General features: G+C 38.4%; 1 protein-coding gene across 11 annotated transcripts in view; it reads right to left on the bottom strand.

The window, feature by feature from the left end:
* Positions 1-344: 344 nt before the first annotated feature.
* The window catches only part of Pdlim5 (PDZ and LIM domain 5), a 159,453-nt gene continuing 140,946 nt past the window's right edge, over positions 345-18,851 (bottom strand). For all 11 annotated transcript variants that reach the window (XM_085835471.1, XM_085835475.1, XM_085835477.1 and 8 more), the window contains 4 exons: positions 10,337-10,517; positions 8,116-8,236; positions 5,701-5,816; positions 345-3,569 (listed from right to left, as the gene is read on the bottom strand). In XM_085835471.1, the coding sequence (XP_085691597.1) occupies positions 3,480-3,569; positions 5,701-5,816; positions 8,116-8,236; positions 10,337-10,517 (508 nt within the window). In that variant the 3' untranslated portion in view covers positions 345-3,479. The remainder of the gene's footprint in view (positions 3,570-5,700; positions 5,817-8,115; positions 8,237-10,336; positions 10,518-18,851) is intronic.

The raw sequence follows: 18,851 nt of genomic DNA, 5'->3' as shown, positions 1-18,851 counted from the left end.
AGAAATATGTCCTTTGATTATGACACTAATCATATGACACAACAAGGCATGATACTATGCCATTCCAATAACTAGTTTTAGCAATGAACATATTTAAAGACAGGTTATCCACTAATTTGCAAACAAGTTTTATACATATTGTACATGCAAAGAGTAGAAGGTAGATAGTACAGTAAAAGCAGTATTTTCAAATGTTTAGGGCACCAGGATTGGCTAACACCATGGCAGAGACTTGTCAGGGGTTGTTTCCAGGCCTGTGATGATGAAACACGACTTTTCCCCATGCTCACTTAAGTGAAAGCACAGAGCACCCAGAGAGGAAAAAAAAAAGGCCAGGCGTGCTGTCGACATCATTGCAGTTGTTTATTGAGTATGTGCTTATTAAAGTATCACTATACAGATTACATTTCTCATGTGATTTTTTTAATTAAAAATATATCCAAAAGCAAAAGAGCAGCTATACACAAACTTTAAAATGTGAAGAAGGAAAAAGACAGCAACTGACAGGTTCAACATATTACACATAAGCATCTACGTCCAATACCTTAGACAATGGAGGTGAGGGACAGACTGGAGTAAGGGTACATTTGTGTGAGTTGCCTCTGCTCCAATGGAGATGACTGAACTGCAAATGCACAAAAGCATTAACGTTACACTGAACTCGAACTGCGGTAATTACCTTTCCGTGGAAGTGCTTCTAACCTGGAGTTCCTTGGAAAGAGTACATTTTGTTGTAGATAATTTAAAACATAGTTTTATATCAATATTCAAAGGATTTTGTTTACAAATCTCTTGTAAACAAATGGTTACTTTTGTTTTAATACGATGGCCAAATAATTGGGCTTTAGTTTTACATGGGGAAGGTAACCTGACCCCTGGAAAACATGGAATCACAAGGAACAGAAGCACATTACTACTTCAACAGGCAGCAGTCAGACCGAACAATTAGAGAAACAGTATCAATCTAGGACCATCCAAGCCTGAACAATGAGAAATTGGAGGAGGGACTTAAAGTCATGCACTACGGTTTCCATCTGGGCTTTATCGAGTGCAGCATTCTAAACATACATCTAGCAGGAGGAAAGCTCAGGGTTCTATGGTGAAAACTTACTAGTGAAAAAACAATGCTACCGACACAGAAGACTTCTAATAAATACCCAGGGAGCTCGCCAGAAGGGTAAAGTGCCAGGTATCTTCAGACCCATGCTGGTAAACAAAACATAGCAATCCCCACTGCAGACAGAGCTTCTGGCTATGGTTAGAACTCATCTCCCAGAGGTACTGTTTTAGGTATGGATATACAACTTGCCATAAAACAGGCAAAGAATACAGGCACAACGCCAAATTACCAAGCCACACTAGCTCTTACAGATTAAATTTAGAGAAATCCAGCATTATAGAATTCAGCGTTATGCTCTACAAATAACACATAGAAGTAAAGGCTTAATAAAATTGATATCCTTGATAAAAGAAAATTTTATAAGAACTCCAAGTCAAAGAATAGCCTTTGAGTATGCAAATGCCAATGAGTTTTCAAATATTATCTTTGTACATCATCTAAAAGACAAAACAAAACTACCACATCAAAACAAAACCCCAACTTATTTTGTCGCATAAGCCAAAGCCTGACATTCAGATCTGAAATAACACTATAACTAACTTGATAACATGACTTATCAAGTCTGATACTGATCACTGCAGCAGCACAAAGACCTAATGTAAAAAGCCCCAGCACTGACTTCAGAAGACATTTCCTGCCTCCCTACAAGCACAGGTGAGGAGGCAACCTGGGCTGCAACTGGAGAAGCCTCCATTTTGCAATGTGGTATCACCCTTGCTGTTCACTGATCTCCCAGTTCATTACTATCTGCATATAATATAAATTCACTAGACCATAGATTAGCAGCTTTCAGGACAGATGCCTTGAAAGTTCTTAGGGAGGTTAAACAAATACTGTAGTTTAAGACGTCTTCTTTAACAGGCACGTGCACATGCACACATGCACTCGAGCTCGCACACACATACACAGACATACACACACATGATGCACAAGTACACTTGGGTGATGGGGCAGCAGGAAACCTGGGAACTCTATCTGGAATTTGAAAGCACCTTGTCCCCACAGATTTAAGCTGTAACTCAGCAGGATCACACGCTTTTATTCACTGTAGAAACGAAGAAAACATGAAACACCATCATTTCTTTTCTCCCTAGGTAGTGAGGCAAACTACACGGCTGTCCTGTCTCACAGTCACTTTCCTGACTACAGGCGGTGCCTGCATGACGCTGTGCTCACTCAGGAGGAACAGATGCTGGGACCATGGTAGAACTGCATTATGGTTCTCCCTTACTACCAAAGGCCCGAGACCCAAAGTTGTCTAAGGCAGCGATCACACAGCTGGAGGGGATTTACTTACTGATAGAAAAGAATCCCAAACAAAAAACAAGAAACAAAATCCCCAAACTCCAAATAAGCAAAAACACAGTAACAATATACAGTTGGCTCTTATCACAATCCTCAATCCAAAAGGAACCAAAAAAAAAAAAAAAAAAAAGAAAAGAAAGAAAAGAAAAAAGAACTGGGCAAGGAGGTTTTGAACCTTCAGTTAGAGACATAGATGTAAAAATCAGTCAGTTCATTATCTGAAAGTGGGAAGTGGTCCTTTTAACTTTCTACTTACAATTACTTTATTTCCATAATTCCTTTATCTTCTACCTACTCTTTTCTAAAAGGGAGACAAAACTATTAGAGTCTAACGCTATTGAAATATCTTCATGTCAGCATAAGAGATGAAAAGCATGGCAGTCTGGACCAGGCAGCCATACACAACCCAAACAAACTGCTCCATCTGAAGGCGGCCAGCATCTGGGAGAACGTAAGAAGAGATCACAACAATCTCTTACTGGCACGACACACTTTGATCAAGAATTTCCATGGCCCATCTTACTGAAAGGTAAGACCAATGATAAGACCAAAGCAAGCACACCCACTAAACAGAAAAGTTACCGCCTACTCATAAAATTTATTTAAATTTCTACTTACTATTTTAAAGATAAAATGGTTTTATTAAACAATTATTCTTATTAATAAGGTTTAAGGCACTTTTATTGCCTTCTGTGGATTCTCATAGCTACTACCCGCCCCACAAAGTATTATTTCAGCATAGAGGCTAGGGATTTTAATTCTAAAATGTAATACTTTGCTAATTTATTCTAAGATGAACTTAACAGCCAGGAAATTGATTTTTATAAAAGCTATTTCATGTGCAGAAAATACTGGCAATTCATAATAAACGCCAAACTGTCTGTGGCTTTCTAAACCAAACGTTTTCTCAGATTTGATTTTTAATGTTGGAGTCTGTGCCTTCAAGGGCTATTATTATTTGAGAACTCCATATAAATATTAAACTAAAAATTAAATGGTAATTTTAGTTTTCCTTTTTCTTCAAATTTCTTCTCTTTCCTGGAGCCAGTGATTTTCAAAAATTCACAGAATGAGCATGTTTTTTGCAAAGTGGCTTGTCCTTTTTGGAGAAAAATGTCTGCCCTTCCAAACTTTCACAACACACCTGGAAAAAAAAAAGAAGCATTAGTTAAAAGAATAACATTATTTAAATCAAATCTCCCAACAGGAAGTGACTGCTCCCAATGAGCAACATTACAAGTTCTTTAGATAGTTGTGTGAGACAAGCTGACACTTCATGATTACCATGACATTTTATGTCATTTTTGAAAAACCAAGATTGATTTTTTTCCTAGAACAGTCTGATTTATTTAAATAACAGATGATTGCTTTTCTTTACTAAGAAGAAAACACTTAGTCCCAATGAAAATTTTAGTACACTAAAAGTCACATTAAGAATACAAATTCTAACCAATTTTTTAAAAATCTGTTTCCTTTTATAGAGCATTCAAAAAGAAACATAGCTTAATTCCTTTGCCAAACCCAATGTCAGTCTGTCCTATAAAACACAAGCCATAGATTCTTGCTATTATTATTTGTTCATCTTTTATTATGTGTATGTATCTGAATATGGTATGTGCATGAGTCAGGTGTCTTCGGCACCCAGAGAGCCCTGGTGGTCAGCCACCTGATATGGATACGGAGCAATCCTGGATCCTCTGCAAGAGCAGTAAGTGTTCTTAATCACTGAGCCATCTCTCCAGCCCCAGTAGGCTGGTTTTTAATTTACTTCCTGAACAAACTATCCATTCATGAAGGAACTGATTTGACTTGACTTTCAGTGAGCGCCTTGGGCAGTGCCTGCCTGGTGAGTGGTTCTGTGGTCAGGTTACCCACACTTTCGCCTTCGTGTTCTTTCTGCTGTCTTGCAAGTGACAATGCTCATGAGAAGACCTTCTTGAGAAGGGAAATATGCAAAAGCTGCTTTTTATAAACTTTATGAAGTCTAAAAGATGAATGAAATAAAAATAAGAATGATCTGAAAGGTAATAGTTGGAGAAATCATTTGACTTCATCTTTTCCTAATTCTTTTATGTGCTGGGTATCAAATACTGTTAGATAAGGTTAAATCTAACAGAAATCAAATACTGGCATGGAACAGCTTTACTGAATATTATTTTTCTAAATTATAAAAATTATCTTATGCTAATGTTAATCTTAATCACTAAAAAACCCAGAACACTAGGTACAGTGATGCACGCCTTCCATTCCAGATCTTTGTAGGCAGAGGCAGGTGGATCTCTATGAGTTCAAGATCAACCTCATCCATATAGCAAGTTCAACGTCAGCCAGGGTACAAAGTGAGACCATGTCTCTACAAAAAGCTGTTGGGGATAGCTAAGTCAATAAAACACTTGAGTGTTATCCCCCAGAAACCATGTACACATGCTGGGCTTGGTGGTACATGCATGCTTGTAATCCCAGGACTGAGAAAGCGAGGAAAGGAGGGTCCCGGGATCTCTCGCCAGAAGCTCTAGCCTAACTGGGGGGTTCCAGGCCCATGAGAAACTCTGTCTCAAAGAACGTGGCCAGTGTGGTCAGAGTGACACTTGAGGTTGTCTTTCAGTCTCCACAAACATGTAAACATATGAACATAGGCATAAGCATTCAAACACATAAAAATAAATAAAATCAAACCCCAAAGCACTAAAAAAAAAGCAAGTGAATAGGGAATTTTTTCCATGTTCATAGTTTCAAAAAGAAAAGAAAATCCATGAGCTATCTCTCAGTCAGGAAGAAAACTGAGCCATCTTGCTGGCTCTCTAGTTTTTTTTTTGTTGTTGTTGTTTTTTGTTTTTTTTTTGTAATTTCTCTTTTATTTAAGAAATATCTAATATGTAAAAAAAATCCTTAAACTGTTTAATAAAAGAATTTAGGAAATTAACTCATATTAAAAAAAGAAAAAATATCTTCTCCTTAGAGACAAGAATGCATTAAAGGGTAAAATCCTATTATATGCCAAATAATTTCAAATCAACTTTTAAGAACATCAAAAACCACTGTTCCTTAGCTTTGAGGAATGGAAAAACCAAAGTGCTGATTATTCCCATTAAGCACTAAGCTTTTTAAAAAAAAAAAAAAATTAGTTATTTATTTACATCCCAAATGTTGCGCCCCCTTCCAGGCACCCCTTAACAGAGTTCTTCTCTCCCCTCACCTGAGAGCTGGCCCTGGTGTTCCCCCGACCCTGGCGTATCAAGCATTAAGCTTTGACCAGGACAGTGCAGTTTACTTACAGAGCACACAAAGCAAGTATCATGCCAAGTGTATCCCAGAGCTTCCAGGAACATGTCACCAGCCTCTATGGGGAATTCACATCCACGACATATTGTTCCAAAAAGGGCATAGTAGTCTGCATCAAGTAAAGAGAGAGATGTAATTTAAACACGGTGAGGCTTTGGAACTGCAGGTCACAGGAAACAGTGGTATGATGGAAGTTAAATGAGCTACAAAGGTTAAGACTGAGATGGATGTGAGGAACGCATTATCTCCCAGGGGTTGGGCAGCTTGGTCAGGATTTCCTCACTGGGTTGGATGGGAGACAGGACAACCTCTGCAGAGGGTCCTTGTCTTTTCTTTATTACTAAATAATAATGCTTAAGATGTATGGATTTTCTTTCCCACATTTTTATTCTCTTTGATGAAATTCCATCACTGTTGTGTTGGCCTTTGATCCAAGTTTTGGCCTTTAGTACTGTCAATATAGCTGAAGTTAGAGGGGAGGGATTCTATAATGTACAGCGTGATGCTAACATGCTTCAGCACCAAGTGTTGAAGTCACATCCACACACTCTACTGGGTAGTGCTGCAGGCCCCACAGAGGTACACTGGCAGAAAGGACAGGTATGGATGCTCATCTCAGGGGACTTCGGCTAAGACTGTGATCAGTGCGATGAGGCAAAACAAACAAACAAACAAGTGCTGTGATAGAGACTGATTAGGGAGTATATACTATATAAGAAGGTTAGGGAAATCTAACAGTCATGATGAAAGTGGGAGAATCACACTGAGATTAGTCAGGAGAAACTGTAAGCATGGAGGCACTGGAATCAGAAATAAAATCTTAGCCATGTTCAGAAATAACAAAGGGATAAAGTGTGGGTTAAATCTGAGGTCAAGATGAAAGGGGACAGCAGATGAAAGCCCACAAAGCAGGTTCTAGCAAGGAGGACGGTGTCATGCTCAGGTCACAAGCACAGTCTGACTGGCACTGTTCACAGCACCCTGATTTCTCCCCAGCTGCCAGTGGGAAGTCCAGGCACAGAGCAAGAGCAAGCTGGACATGGTGGTGACACTGCAGATGGATGGAGATGCTTGTCTGATACCCTCTGGAGGTGGAATGCCAGAGATTACTTGTTAGATTGGGTTCTGGAAGAACTGAGAAAGAGAAAAATCCTAGGCCTTTGGACAGTGGACTGCAGCCATCTACTGAGATGGGAACGTTGCTAAGACCGGTTGAAGGTTAAGGAAAAAGAGTAAAGATTAGATCATAATTCCCTCTCTGCAGGAAAGGCATTAGTTTTATGTCATGATTGCTTCTAAACTATATTAAACATCACAAGCTAGGTAGAGGCTTATGCTTTGGTACACCTACAGTTCTTACAAAGCTGCTAAAACTCATGATCAACTAAACAAAACCAAGTCTCTCTTCAGAAAAAAAAAAAAGTAACTGCAAAACATGGTATATTCTGAGAACGCTAAGCAGTTTACAGGCAACTTTACTGCTAACAACCCACGGGGTATTTTATTGGAGGTTCTGGGGTTTCCTGGTGGACAGCCTGGAGTAGAGCCAAACCCTCCCGAGCTAAGAGGCTGAAGGGAAGGTGAGAAACGGTAGCGTGAGCACACAGGCAAGTGATGCTGAAGCAGCTTCAGTCAAGAGCTGATGGCTTCCTGAGCTTCACCACTGTGCAAACGGCCCTTCTTCTAGGACCACACTTGTGATTTCAGTCTAAAATATCATTAAAACTCAACAGTGGGAATGCAGTGGATGGTAGTTAATAGAGGCAGAATAAAGGAACACACACTTCCTATTTTCAAATATGCACTGTGGAATCAATATCTGACTAAAGAGTAAAAGGTAAGAAAGCTCACTGCACATGTGCAAAGGAAAAGGAAGTGCTGGGTGTTGAGATGAGAAAACAAACAGAAGAGACAGGTGCTTGGAACCAAAATTATTAAGAACAGCTTTACCAGGGAGCAATCTAAGCCGGGATCACTCTTCTATTCGGTAAAGGTAGGAAAGGATTTCACATTTATTTTCACGGTTGTGGCTTTAGAAAGCGAAGCAGTAGCATCCGAATGTTGAACGTTACTTATGTTTACAAGCACTTGGTATTTATTACTATAGTTTGGGTATATTTTGGGTAGAACTTATATCTATAAACAATTGGAGATTTCAAACATAATATTTTTCCTACTAAGAAACGCTAAACTTCTTAATGTTCATAAGAAGTTGAAAATGTTTGTCTTGACAAAGTCACAAACAGTTGTTATTATTGTTGTTGTTTTGCTATATATTTAGAGTAATATGTAATACCTCTAGAAGAATTATGAAAGCTTGTTGGTCCCAACTTTTCTTCCATATTTTACAGCAACGGAAGTGTCTCAGCCTCATTCTTAACTGAGACGCTCACAGCTTACTGTCTCACCTGTCTCACAGTAGGGCTCGCCATCTTCCAAGTGGAAAACATTATTACGAATGGGTTTTCCACAGGCCACACACACAAAACAGGATACATGCCAGGTCTGCTTCAAAGCATTGATGACTTCCTGTTATAGAAAGGTGGGTGGATTTAAAGAAAGAGCACAATACACATACCAACATCCACTCTAATTGGTGTGACATGCTAACTCAAAGTAGACATACGGATTTCATAGTTGTCTTGAACTTTTCATCAAAGAATCAAGAGACGCCCAGTGGCAGATTTAGACGTCACTAGAAGCTATTATAATATGTGTGCTTTTCATAAATACAAACCCATAAACTTAAAGACTCATAATTATTACTAACCTTCATACACAGAGTGAATAGGGAAGTATCCCACAAGTAGTTGCTATAACACATTCTGCAGGCAGTGGTGGCGCACACCTTTAGTCCCAGCACTTGGGAAGCAGAGGCAGGCAGATTTCTGAGTTCGAGGCCAGCCTGGTCTACAAAGTGAGTTCCAGGACAGCCAGGGCTATACCGAAAAACCCTGTCTCGAAAAAAACCGAAAAAAAAAAAAACAAAAAAAAAACATATTCTGCTTTCTTTCAAAGGGTGTCTAGACGTAGTAACTCAAAAAATGTGCATGGAATTATCTTGAAAATGCCATGGAGGAGGGGGACACATTTAAAAACTAAAACAAACCTCAACTGCAGTGCATTATGGAAGCAATAATGTAATCAGTATAATCCAATCAGCTCACTGAGTGTTTAGCTTTGGGACTCAGCCATGACTGTACTACTTGCTTACTCCACTGAGTAACATGCGCATCACAAAAGCAAGGGTCCTAGTCCACAATGGCTTTCTGGCTAAATACTCCAAGATGCAAGATTTGGGGGGGGGGCAATTTTAATCATTAAGAGGTTTGGGGGTGTTAGCTTTCCAAGAATTGTTCCTTTGAGTCGAGAAGAGGTAAAGCAATTAAAAAAATAATTTCCAAAGAATCCTTAATACCATAGGATTTTTTTTCTTTTTCCTCCTAGAGTCTTATGGCTTTTAACTATTACAGACTTTTAGTAATTATTCTCTGATACAAAGAATGTTTTTATTCACTAACATGGTATATGAACATATCGTTTACTAACTGATTATCTGTAAGCATTTATGAAGAAACAGGTAGCTCTATACTACTTTATGACCAACAGTGTATAAAATGATACCATAGAAATAGGTCAGTCTTACAAGTGAAGCTATCTTTAAAGTTTCAGACCTACTTAAGCATGTCCTCAGTAAATCACATTTTTCTAGAGTTTCATTATTATATTTCACATTAAGAGGAATAGGTAGAATTAAAGCCAAGAACATTGGTTTCTTGTAAAAATCAAGTTCCCACTACTACCTACAATAGGTGCCCGACTCTAACAATGTCATTGATAACTGGATGTTACATGCAGGATGCATTAACTCAAAAAATATGCATGGTATTATCTTGAAAATGCCATGGAGGAGGGGAACACATTTAAAAACTAAAACAAATCTCAACTCCATTGCATTAAGGAAGCAATACTGTATACATTATTTATCATTATTTATTTATTATATACATTAATTACATACATTCATACATCATTATTTATTAAGTTCTTTTACCAAGGAAAGTACAGCATGAAATGCTTTTCCTATCACATTTTCACTTCTATAACTGAAGTCACACTTTAAACATTATATTCATTCAAATAAAAACATTATAAGGTTCACATTTAACATATTTTGTATATTTCATGAGATCAGTGTCCGGTGCTTGAACTCTGACAAGGAGGGAAAGCTGCTCTTATAAAAGCTATGGAATTTAAGCCAGCAAAGGTGTTGGTTCTCAGAGCTCCTGTGTGTGGTCCTGAGTGACCTCTTGATTCCTGAGCAAACATTGTCCTGCTGAGGTAGCACACCCACAGTCATTTTTTTTTTCCCATAGAGGTAGACTTTCAGCAGACAAGCCAGCGCTCGGTAAGACAAAACCAAGGACAACTAACCCACGAGTCTGATATATTTCGCTAGACGTCTGTTTAGTTTAGGTTTGTTTTTTTTTCAATAATAAACACTACTAATGAAAGCAAAGAGGGCTGATAAAGCAAGAAGAAAAAGTAAAAATAATGAAAAGGTTTTATGACAAGATCTGCATGGCTTTAAGAGGTACTAAAAAGAAAGAAGTAGTTTCAAATACTCACTCCAAGGATCTTCCTCTGGCACCGGCCACATTCAGGAGCAAAGAACTTCTCATAGCATAGCTCGCAGTACAGGGCTCCTTTCTCCTCTACAAAGCCTATGTAGGCCATTGTGTTTTTGCAATGAGCACAGTTAAATTCTTCTGGATGCCAGGACTTCCCCAGAGCCACAAGAAAAGGTCCCCTGCCAAAAAGAAAGAGACCAGTTTGACTCAAATATGAAAGCTTCTGGTGTTGCCCTGGGAGGAACCCCTTTTCACATATGTCTAGTTAGCTGTCTGCTCCATTTCCTTCTTAGGACCTAATGTGGTGGTACTGTTGACTGCATAGGACTGAATGTGGTGGCCCTCAGGGCCTGTCTGACTGAGCTGCAGTGAGTCCTTCTGTCTGTGTCACTATGACTGACAGGAAAATGCTGACTGGGATAGAGAAGAGGCCATCACAACAACATGTTATAAGACACAAGGAAAATGGAAATAAAATTCTCAATTTGGCAATGTTAGATCCTTAAAAATAATGATTTCCTGAGAAGAGTTAGTCTTTCCTCCTTACATACGATGCAATATACTTATTTCACAACTTTATTAAATGTTTCAAATTCACCTTCTAAATTGACCACAGAAACTGAGCTGTACATTATCAGTTGTTTGATGCCAGTTGGAAGGGTTTTATTTCATTCCATATTGACTAATTTAAAATTCATTGCATTAAGAACATTTAAAATGAGATCTACCCTCAAACTGTATTTAACTATGCATGCCAATGCTGCTATACACGCATGCTGTTCTACAGAAATCATTTTTAGCTTGCATAATTCAAGATTTATACCTAATGTCTACCAATCCCTCCTTCCCCTTCTCTAAATGGGACAGATTTTGGGGGTGGGGTAGGCGACAAGAGCCTATTTTGAATCCTAAGCTAGCCTGAAAATTAATTAATTGCCCTAGGTAGCTTCAAATTCATGATCCTCCTGCCTCAGTCTACCAAATGCTTGGGATTATAGGTATAAATGTCACCATGCACAGCTATGACTGATTTTAATGTGTATTTTTTTTTTATCAAGGTAACAAATGTTTGTATAGAGATCTTTCCCCCTAACTACTACAGTCATGAAATGATAAGGCATGTTTGGTTTACTTAAGAGGAACCCATTTTGAAGCCTTATCTAGTTAGAAGCCTTTGGAGATGAAGCAGACTAGCCTCCATAACACACATTTTGGTAGCTACATCATATTCATCGAATGGCTTTACCTCCAAGGCACTTTTACACTTATCTAATTTGTTCATACAACATTCTTGTGAGATACACCAGGGCAATTATTATAACTCAGTTCAACAGATGGAGTGGCAAGGCCACACAGTATTCAAAAGATACAGCAAACATCAAAAAATTACTGACTGAGCTAGGGGCTGATGCTTCTATTTCCCAGCGTTCTAGTCAACGGAGACTCTGCTTTCAATTTGACTACTGTAAACCAGCATCACAGAATGACCATAGACAATTATCGGCAATCATGTAGCACTGGACTTCTAGGCCAACTCCCAACAGTACTTCATGGCGAAAAGCATCATGCAGAACAGCTTCTAACCTGTGACAACACAAATCTGCTATTTAATAGCTATCTCACAGGGCATGGCTGCAGGTGCCCGTGACACCACATCTGGAGCTGCAAAGAGGGAACCTGAGAGTACCACAGCATGTCAGAGACGGGAGCTTCTGGTCCAATGAGAGATCGGGTCTCAAGGCAATAAAGCAGAGATTGGTTTAGCACATACAGTGCCTTTCTCTGGCCTCTGCATACGCACACATGGGTACATGCACTCATGTACTCACGTGCACTCTATAGAACACACACACACACACACACACACAAAGAAAAAACTCTCTCTGCTTGTTTGTTTTGGTAATTGCTCCCCACAAACAACAGTCTGGTGCCACCATATCCAAACCCACACACTAAGCTTCTTAACAAAAACACATTTACTCAGATTTAGCTCTCAATTCTGTGAAAGTCAGGCAGCAGAAAACCCTGATGGAAATGAAATTTTTTCTGTGAAGCATGTGAAGTATTTTCTAGTATTACTTTTTCTTAACCTGTTTATTAGAAGTTTGATGGTATTTTTGTTCATGTGACTTTGCTATATTAGACGTAAGTAGTGTATTATTACTAAAGCTTAAGGGCAGGCAGGGTTGTATTTCATGACTAGTTTTGCCATGACTAACAAGGAGTTAACTAACTCTTTCTAAAAACAAAAGAAATGGCTGCATTGTGTCACCTACTGGAAATACATCTATTACCTCCAGTAAGCTATCCCCCACCCCATTTTTAACTGCTTTATAAACAGTCTCACTACACAAGTTATTTCATTAATTTTTCTCAGTATATATTTGGCAAGTACTTTACCAAAGATACATCAAGAAGCTACATTCTCAAAGCTGAACGAAATATCCTAAGTGTTCTAAGCTTTTCCACTAGCTAGATATCTGAATGTGTAAGTCTTAAAAGTTATAATGTAGAGTACAATAGGACTTTGGGGTTTACATTACATTCCATATGGCCTCTAGGACACATTCCAACATTGTTGCAATGCTAGGTTGAGTTCTTCATTAGGAAACATCCCCACAAACTGAACGGCCTTGAGGCCAGGGTCCTTAGTGGTTAATCAGTTTTCAAAACAAGTCAGTTCAGCTGCAGACTGCATTCTGTTCAAATGTGAATGCTGTGCAGGCTTGGATTAAAACTGAAGGCCCCTGGAGCATAACCCTAATCCCAAATAGCTGATGAGTTCCTCTGGGAGGAGAGGGTGGCAGACATCTAATACCTGGGACACTCTGTTTCCTAGATTTTCTTAAGTATGTCTTAGGGTTAATTCAGACCACTAAAGAATTAGGCTCTATGAATCACAGCACTGGACCAGACCTAACCCTCAGAGAGTCATTCCTTCTATGAGTCATGTTTGGTGTGATACATCAGCCAGTATCGACAGTCACTATAGGAAACAGCCTCATGACATGCATCCTTCTGGAAGTTTATGATGGTCTTACAGCACACAGGGTCAGGCTCACATGGGATACTTAAAAACAATCCCACCACATTTCTGCAGCAAGCACAGTTTAGACTCCCCTATTATTTATCACAATGAACAGTAGATTGCCAAACCAAACAAAAACAAACAAACAAACAAACAAACAACCCATAATCCGAATGGGGAGGCTACTTACAGGCCGCTGTGGGTCATGTCTCGACACTAGCTTCACTCTGAGTGGCCTTACCCATGATTTTACTTCTGTGTCCTCTTTGTAATTCAGAAGGCTAGCATTGCCGGTTTCCTTTTGTGTGTGTGTGTGTGTTTGTGCATGTGTGATCTCATGTGTTTTGATGCAGCTCTATGTGGTAACTGCACACTTATGCATACATGTGCAAAGCACAAAACTGATATTGCTATCTTCCTTGATCACTCTCCACTTTATTTATTGAGGCAGGCCCTCCTCCTGAGTTCTCAAGCAAGCCTCTACCAGCCAGTCCAGCTAGTTAGCTTATCGTGGGGATCCTGAGCTTTCACTTGGTTCTGGGAATCTGAACTCAGGCCTTCATGCTTTTGTGGCAAGTGTTTTATCCACTGAACCACATTGTATAGATTCTTAAAAAGCCATTTAAAAAAAACCTTTTAGACACAAAGATTTTCACTAACAATTAAAAATGTAGTCTAGTCTATTAAGAGAACTACTTCAAAATATTTCATTGTTTCTTTTATTTTTCAAACATGAACAGTAAAGGACATCCAGGACTGTAACGAACTTGACTCTGTACCTTTAAAACAGGAGGAGAAAATGAGTGTTGCTCTTGTCAGAGCTCCTTGCTCTAAAGCAGCACGAGAGGGAACATGCCCGCCTAACTGGCTCCTCTGTGCTGCACTGGAAGAACTCTTTCTCCAATGCCCCTGAGGTTATGTCTAGATTAAAGAGCAGCCTCCTAGGTAGAAGGAAGCACACTTTCTTCTGTGTGTCAGTAAAGTTAAATTATTAACAAATTCATTAACAGCAGATTAACACTGAAGGTGGCACTGGGTTTCCACCTGTGACCTGGGAAGACAAGCTTGGATAACTGCACGGTGGAAGTAAATATTCATCTCTGCTTATAGCACCCACCCTCAGCCCTTATGCAATGCATGCTGACTGGCAAAGGAAAGGAAGGGAAGAGGTAAGGCACCTGACTAGTTGAGATGAAAGACTACTTCATACAACTTTTAACTCTGCCTAGTTTCTGTCCAATGCCACCCCTGACCTCCAAAGAAAGAAATAAGCTGAGTTCAGAGAAAAAGAAAAACTTATAGACAGAAAGGGGAAAGAAACTGCTGTCTTCAAAGGGGCACAACCTAGCAGGGAGCAGTAGCTTAAATACAGGTGCTTGTTGCTTTTTCCCCTTATTTAATCCCCGATAGCAGCCTCAGCAACAGAAATGAACTTCATCACACAGAGAAAGAAAACATTAGATTCTGCCAACTCTGCCAAGATCATGTAGATAACAAACTACAATGCTAGAATCTTCCAAAGCCCAGATGGTACAGCTGGACCTATGGATGGCTGAATAACATTTATGTAACTATTACTTACACTATCTTGGTGGATTAAACATTTTGCAATTATAAAATGTATCTTCAAGTGCTGAAGACGATGTGTAGATACTCTGACACACACTAATAGTATATTTCAGTGAATGAAGAAAATATACTGCCATAACTGTTAGAGTAAGCCACACTTGTTTAAGCTATTTTTCTCCCGACTCAATAAAGATATATAATTGTATATTTATCTATTTACAGCATACATGTGTAATAACTTAGAAAGCTCAGAATGCTGTACAAAAGAAACTGAGCATTCATTACACTGAGTCAACTGAGTCAGGAATCTTAACTGTTAACTTTGGCCATGTTCCCTTTTGGTCTTTTCGTGAAGAGATCTGACTATAAGAGCTATTTACTATTATGTTTTCAGAAAAAGAAAACAGTGGTTAAGTAAACGTTTAACGAATTAATTAATAAATGTAGTTCATAACCAAACAGACATGGATTCTAGTCCCAGCACTCCCACCAGCTTTGTGAGTGTGTTCGTAAGACTCTGAGAGCCAGTTTGCTCAGCTAAAGTCTTCCTAGGAAAGTCTTTCATGGAGTCACTCTGAAGCCACTTTAGAGTTTTCCAATAATGCTTTCAATCATATTTACCACACAGCTGGCTTTATTATTATCTTGCTTAGCTTCCTTTGATTTTTATTTTATAGTTCTATATTCCTTTTGTCATTTTAATAATTGTAAGCATTCTCCTACATAGTGGTTGTTACAGATACAGAGCAAATGGAGTTAGATGGATCTGAACTAAACTCCCGTACTATTATTTACAATCTAAACAATTCTGACAATGGTGAGTCGTTTGTTCTTCAGTTTCTATACCTATATACTGATATGTAGCATCAATGTATCTATATATTGATATATATTTTACACAACATCTGGAATATTTAAGAATCCACTACATACTGTCATCCAACCAGGATCTCAATGGTGACATTGTATTGCAAATATAGATGTTAGACTCTTCTGTTCTCATTTTTTTCCCCTCTATCACAAACAGTAAAATCTTGGTTTGTATCTTACCTATAAATCTTAACCAATGTATTTAGTTGTTTTCTTACATTCAGCAGCTGATACATTAAGCCAGGAAACCTTTTATTTTCAAATAAAATCTGAACCAGAAGGGACAATAAAAAAGCCCTATAAATGCAGGAGTTGAAAGGAGTTCAGAAGCTGACAAGGGTGGTGCAGTAGGCAAAAGCTCTGCATGCTTTTCCTTGGGGCAACCCAGGACAGCTCTCCTTTTGAAAATCACCAAGCAAAGCATCGCAGTAATACAAAAATCTCTTTTCTCAGTGGAATAAACAATGAATTGCCTGAATGTTGTTCTCATGTGTTGCAGGCAAAGATAGAATGAATGACAGAAACATGACTACGGTCCAAACATTCTATACTTAGGAAGAAATCCAAGCACCGCAAATTCTTTCCTCTTTCAGAAAGATGCTAAGATCTTAAACATAAACAATTCTGTTAACCCTGTGCAATACAGATAGCAATTGATTTTAATGAGATGCTCAAGAAGCTGGCTCCTTCATATGCCTATTGCTCCACAAAGAAACAGCCTGGTCTGAATTACATTAGTCACCTTCTGTATGTGTTCCTACTGCACTTGCACTCAAACAGTAAAGCATTCACAACATCAAAGAAGGCAAAATGTTAGGTCCACTTTAGTTGAATTCAAAATATTTTATCACAGACTGAAAGCTTCAGGAAAAGTTTCTAAATATATAGCTTATGCATTTGTAACTAGTCAAAGAATTGCCTTTGAATATAAGTTAGGGGTAATAGTCATAAACTTCTCAAGATTCAAATAAACATGAAAAATTTAAACATTACGACAAAATGAAATCATCAATAATGTATGGGCAAGTATGCCCTATGAAGACAAAAACTTCAGTTGCTGTTATCACATATTTTACATTTCCTGAAAATAAGCAACTCTTCTAAAAATAAATAAATAAATAAATAACCTAATGGAAAAGTAACAACATAAACTCAACTTTACATTTCTCAGTTTGCCAGGGTATAATATTCTGTTGAAAGTAGCATGCCCACAACTGCAGCTCATTTTAAAAACAGGTGTCCCAGATAATGTCACTTGATCTAACACCTTCTTGCTTTGGTAAGTAATACTGTCACCGAGGGCAAGAACTGGATTTATGCTTTGAGCAGGGCTCTGAGCCGACTGCAGGACTTGCAAGCTGCTGGAGAACTTGAGCACCAGGCAAATGTGCTCTGCTAATTACTGTTACATGATCTTGACGTGAGCTGATCCTCATTCCTGCTAACTTCCTTCGTAAATGAAGCTTTAATGCTTCAATGATAACGCGAGCTGCATAATGCAAAACAATATAAAATTCAACAGCTGAGGGGACAGTTAGTGACAGCCATTCATCTCCTTAGCTGAATACGCATTTATTTCATAAGGCAGAAAGTGTGTACATCGAAGCATCTCAGTCTACGATTAAATCTGGAAATAAGGCCAGGAGAAATGGTGCATGTTTTTTCTGTTTTGAGCTTCCTATTTTCAAGCAAAATCAACTAAAGGTTGTGATTACAGGAGAGTACCAAAGTTGACAGTCAAAATGAGTTAGCAGCACACATGCTTTGATACTAACTTACCAAGCAGCAGCTTATAACAACACACAAAGCAATGATTCCATTTCCATGAAGAACATTATAATTCAGAATACAGTATCAGCACCCGTATGGGTAAACGGTAAGATAACTTACAGAAACCATGTTTATTTATTTGTATTCATTAAAGCTTATTTATAAATATTAAATCAAGAGATTTAACATATATAATAGTAATTAAAGTAGTATTTTACTAGCAAAGATAAAACAGTGCTACATTACATTTTATATCAGATTATTTATATAAAAATATAGCCCTATAGAAGTACTTGTAGAAAAATAACTAATGAATCAAAACCAGTTGACTGACCTAGGTCATGCCTCAGTTCACTGAACACTCACTCAATGCCTTCTGCTCAGTTTACACTGCTCTAGACTTGAGATCACAGCTACCAACATGGCTACTGGATAATTCTTTTTACAAGAAAATTAATTAAAATACAATTACATCATCTACCCACATCTCTTACCTAACTCTAATTGCTATACCCTGTCCCCTCTTGCGACACACACACACACACACACACACACACACACACACACCATGCTGAGCCCATTTAGTGTTGCTTACATGTACATGATTTCAGGGTTTAACACTTGGTATTGATAATCAATTAGGGGCTCATCTCTTAGCACTAATTCTCCCTCTTTCAGCAGTAATTAGTTTGCCACAATTCTTTGTCTAGGGTAGGGCCTTGCGAAATTTCCCTCTTGTATGTTAGCATGTCTATTGGTGTTGTCATTGATCAAATAATGTTTAGGCAGCCATATTCTTACGAAGAAGATATAATTAAGTTTACAAGAAAAATAATGATTAAAAATCTATTCCACTTCTATAAGACAATATTTGTTTTTCATGTACAAGTTTTAAACTTGTGAACTAGGCTGAGCAAGGTGGTTCACAGCGTCTGAGGCAGAAGGATCAGAGTGAGTCTAAGGATAGTCTAGAGTACATAATGAGTTCTTGGGTAAAGTGAAACCCTGCATGAACCCTTCGTCCCCTTGCCTTCCCCCAAGAATTATAAACTAGAAAACTAATAGTGGGTAACTTGGGGGGGGGGGGAGGATGTGTATAAATATGGGCTTTTGGCATATTTTTTCTACATTTTTAAATGGTCACATATGAACTCTTTAAAATAAAAATGCTAATCTATTTTTATCTTGTACTGTGCACCCTTGTTCTTGTCATGGTATCCAATTACTGGTAGGTTAAGAAGGGTATTTATTTATACTTGGTGTTTAAAGCATTGAC

This window comes from Mus caroli, unplaced genomic scaffold (genome assembly GCF_978045245.1).
Source record: "Mus caroli unplaced genomic scaffold, Mus_caroli_1 scaffold_3, whole genome shotgun sequence".
Classification (NCBI taxonomy): domain Eukaryota; kingdom Metazoa; phylum Chordata; class Mammalia; order Rodentia; family Muridae; genus Mus; species Mus caroli.
Note: the sequence above shows the minus strand (reverse complement) of the source record. Positions and strands in the feature narration are given on the sequence as shown.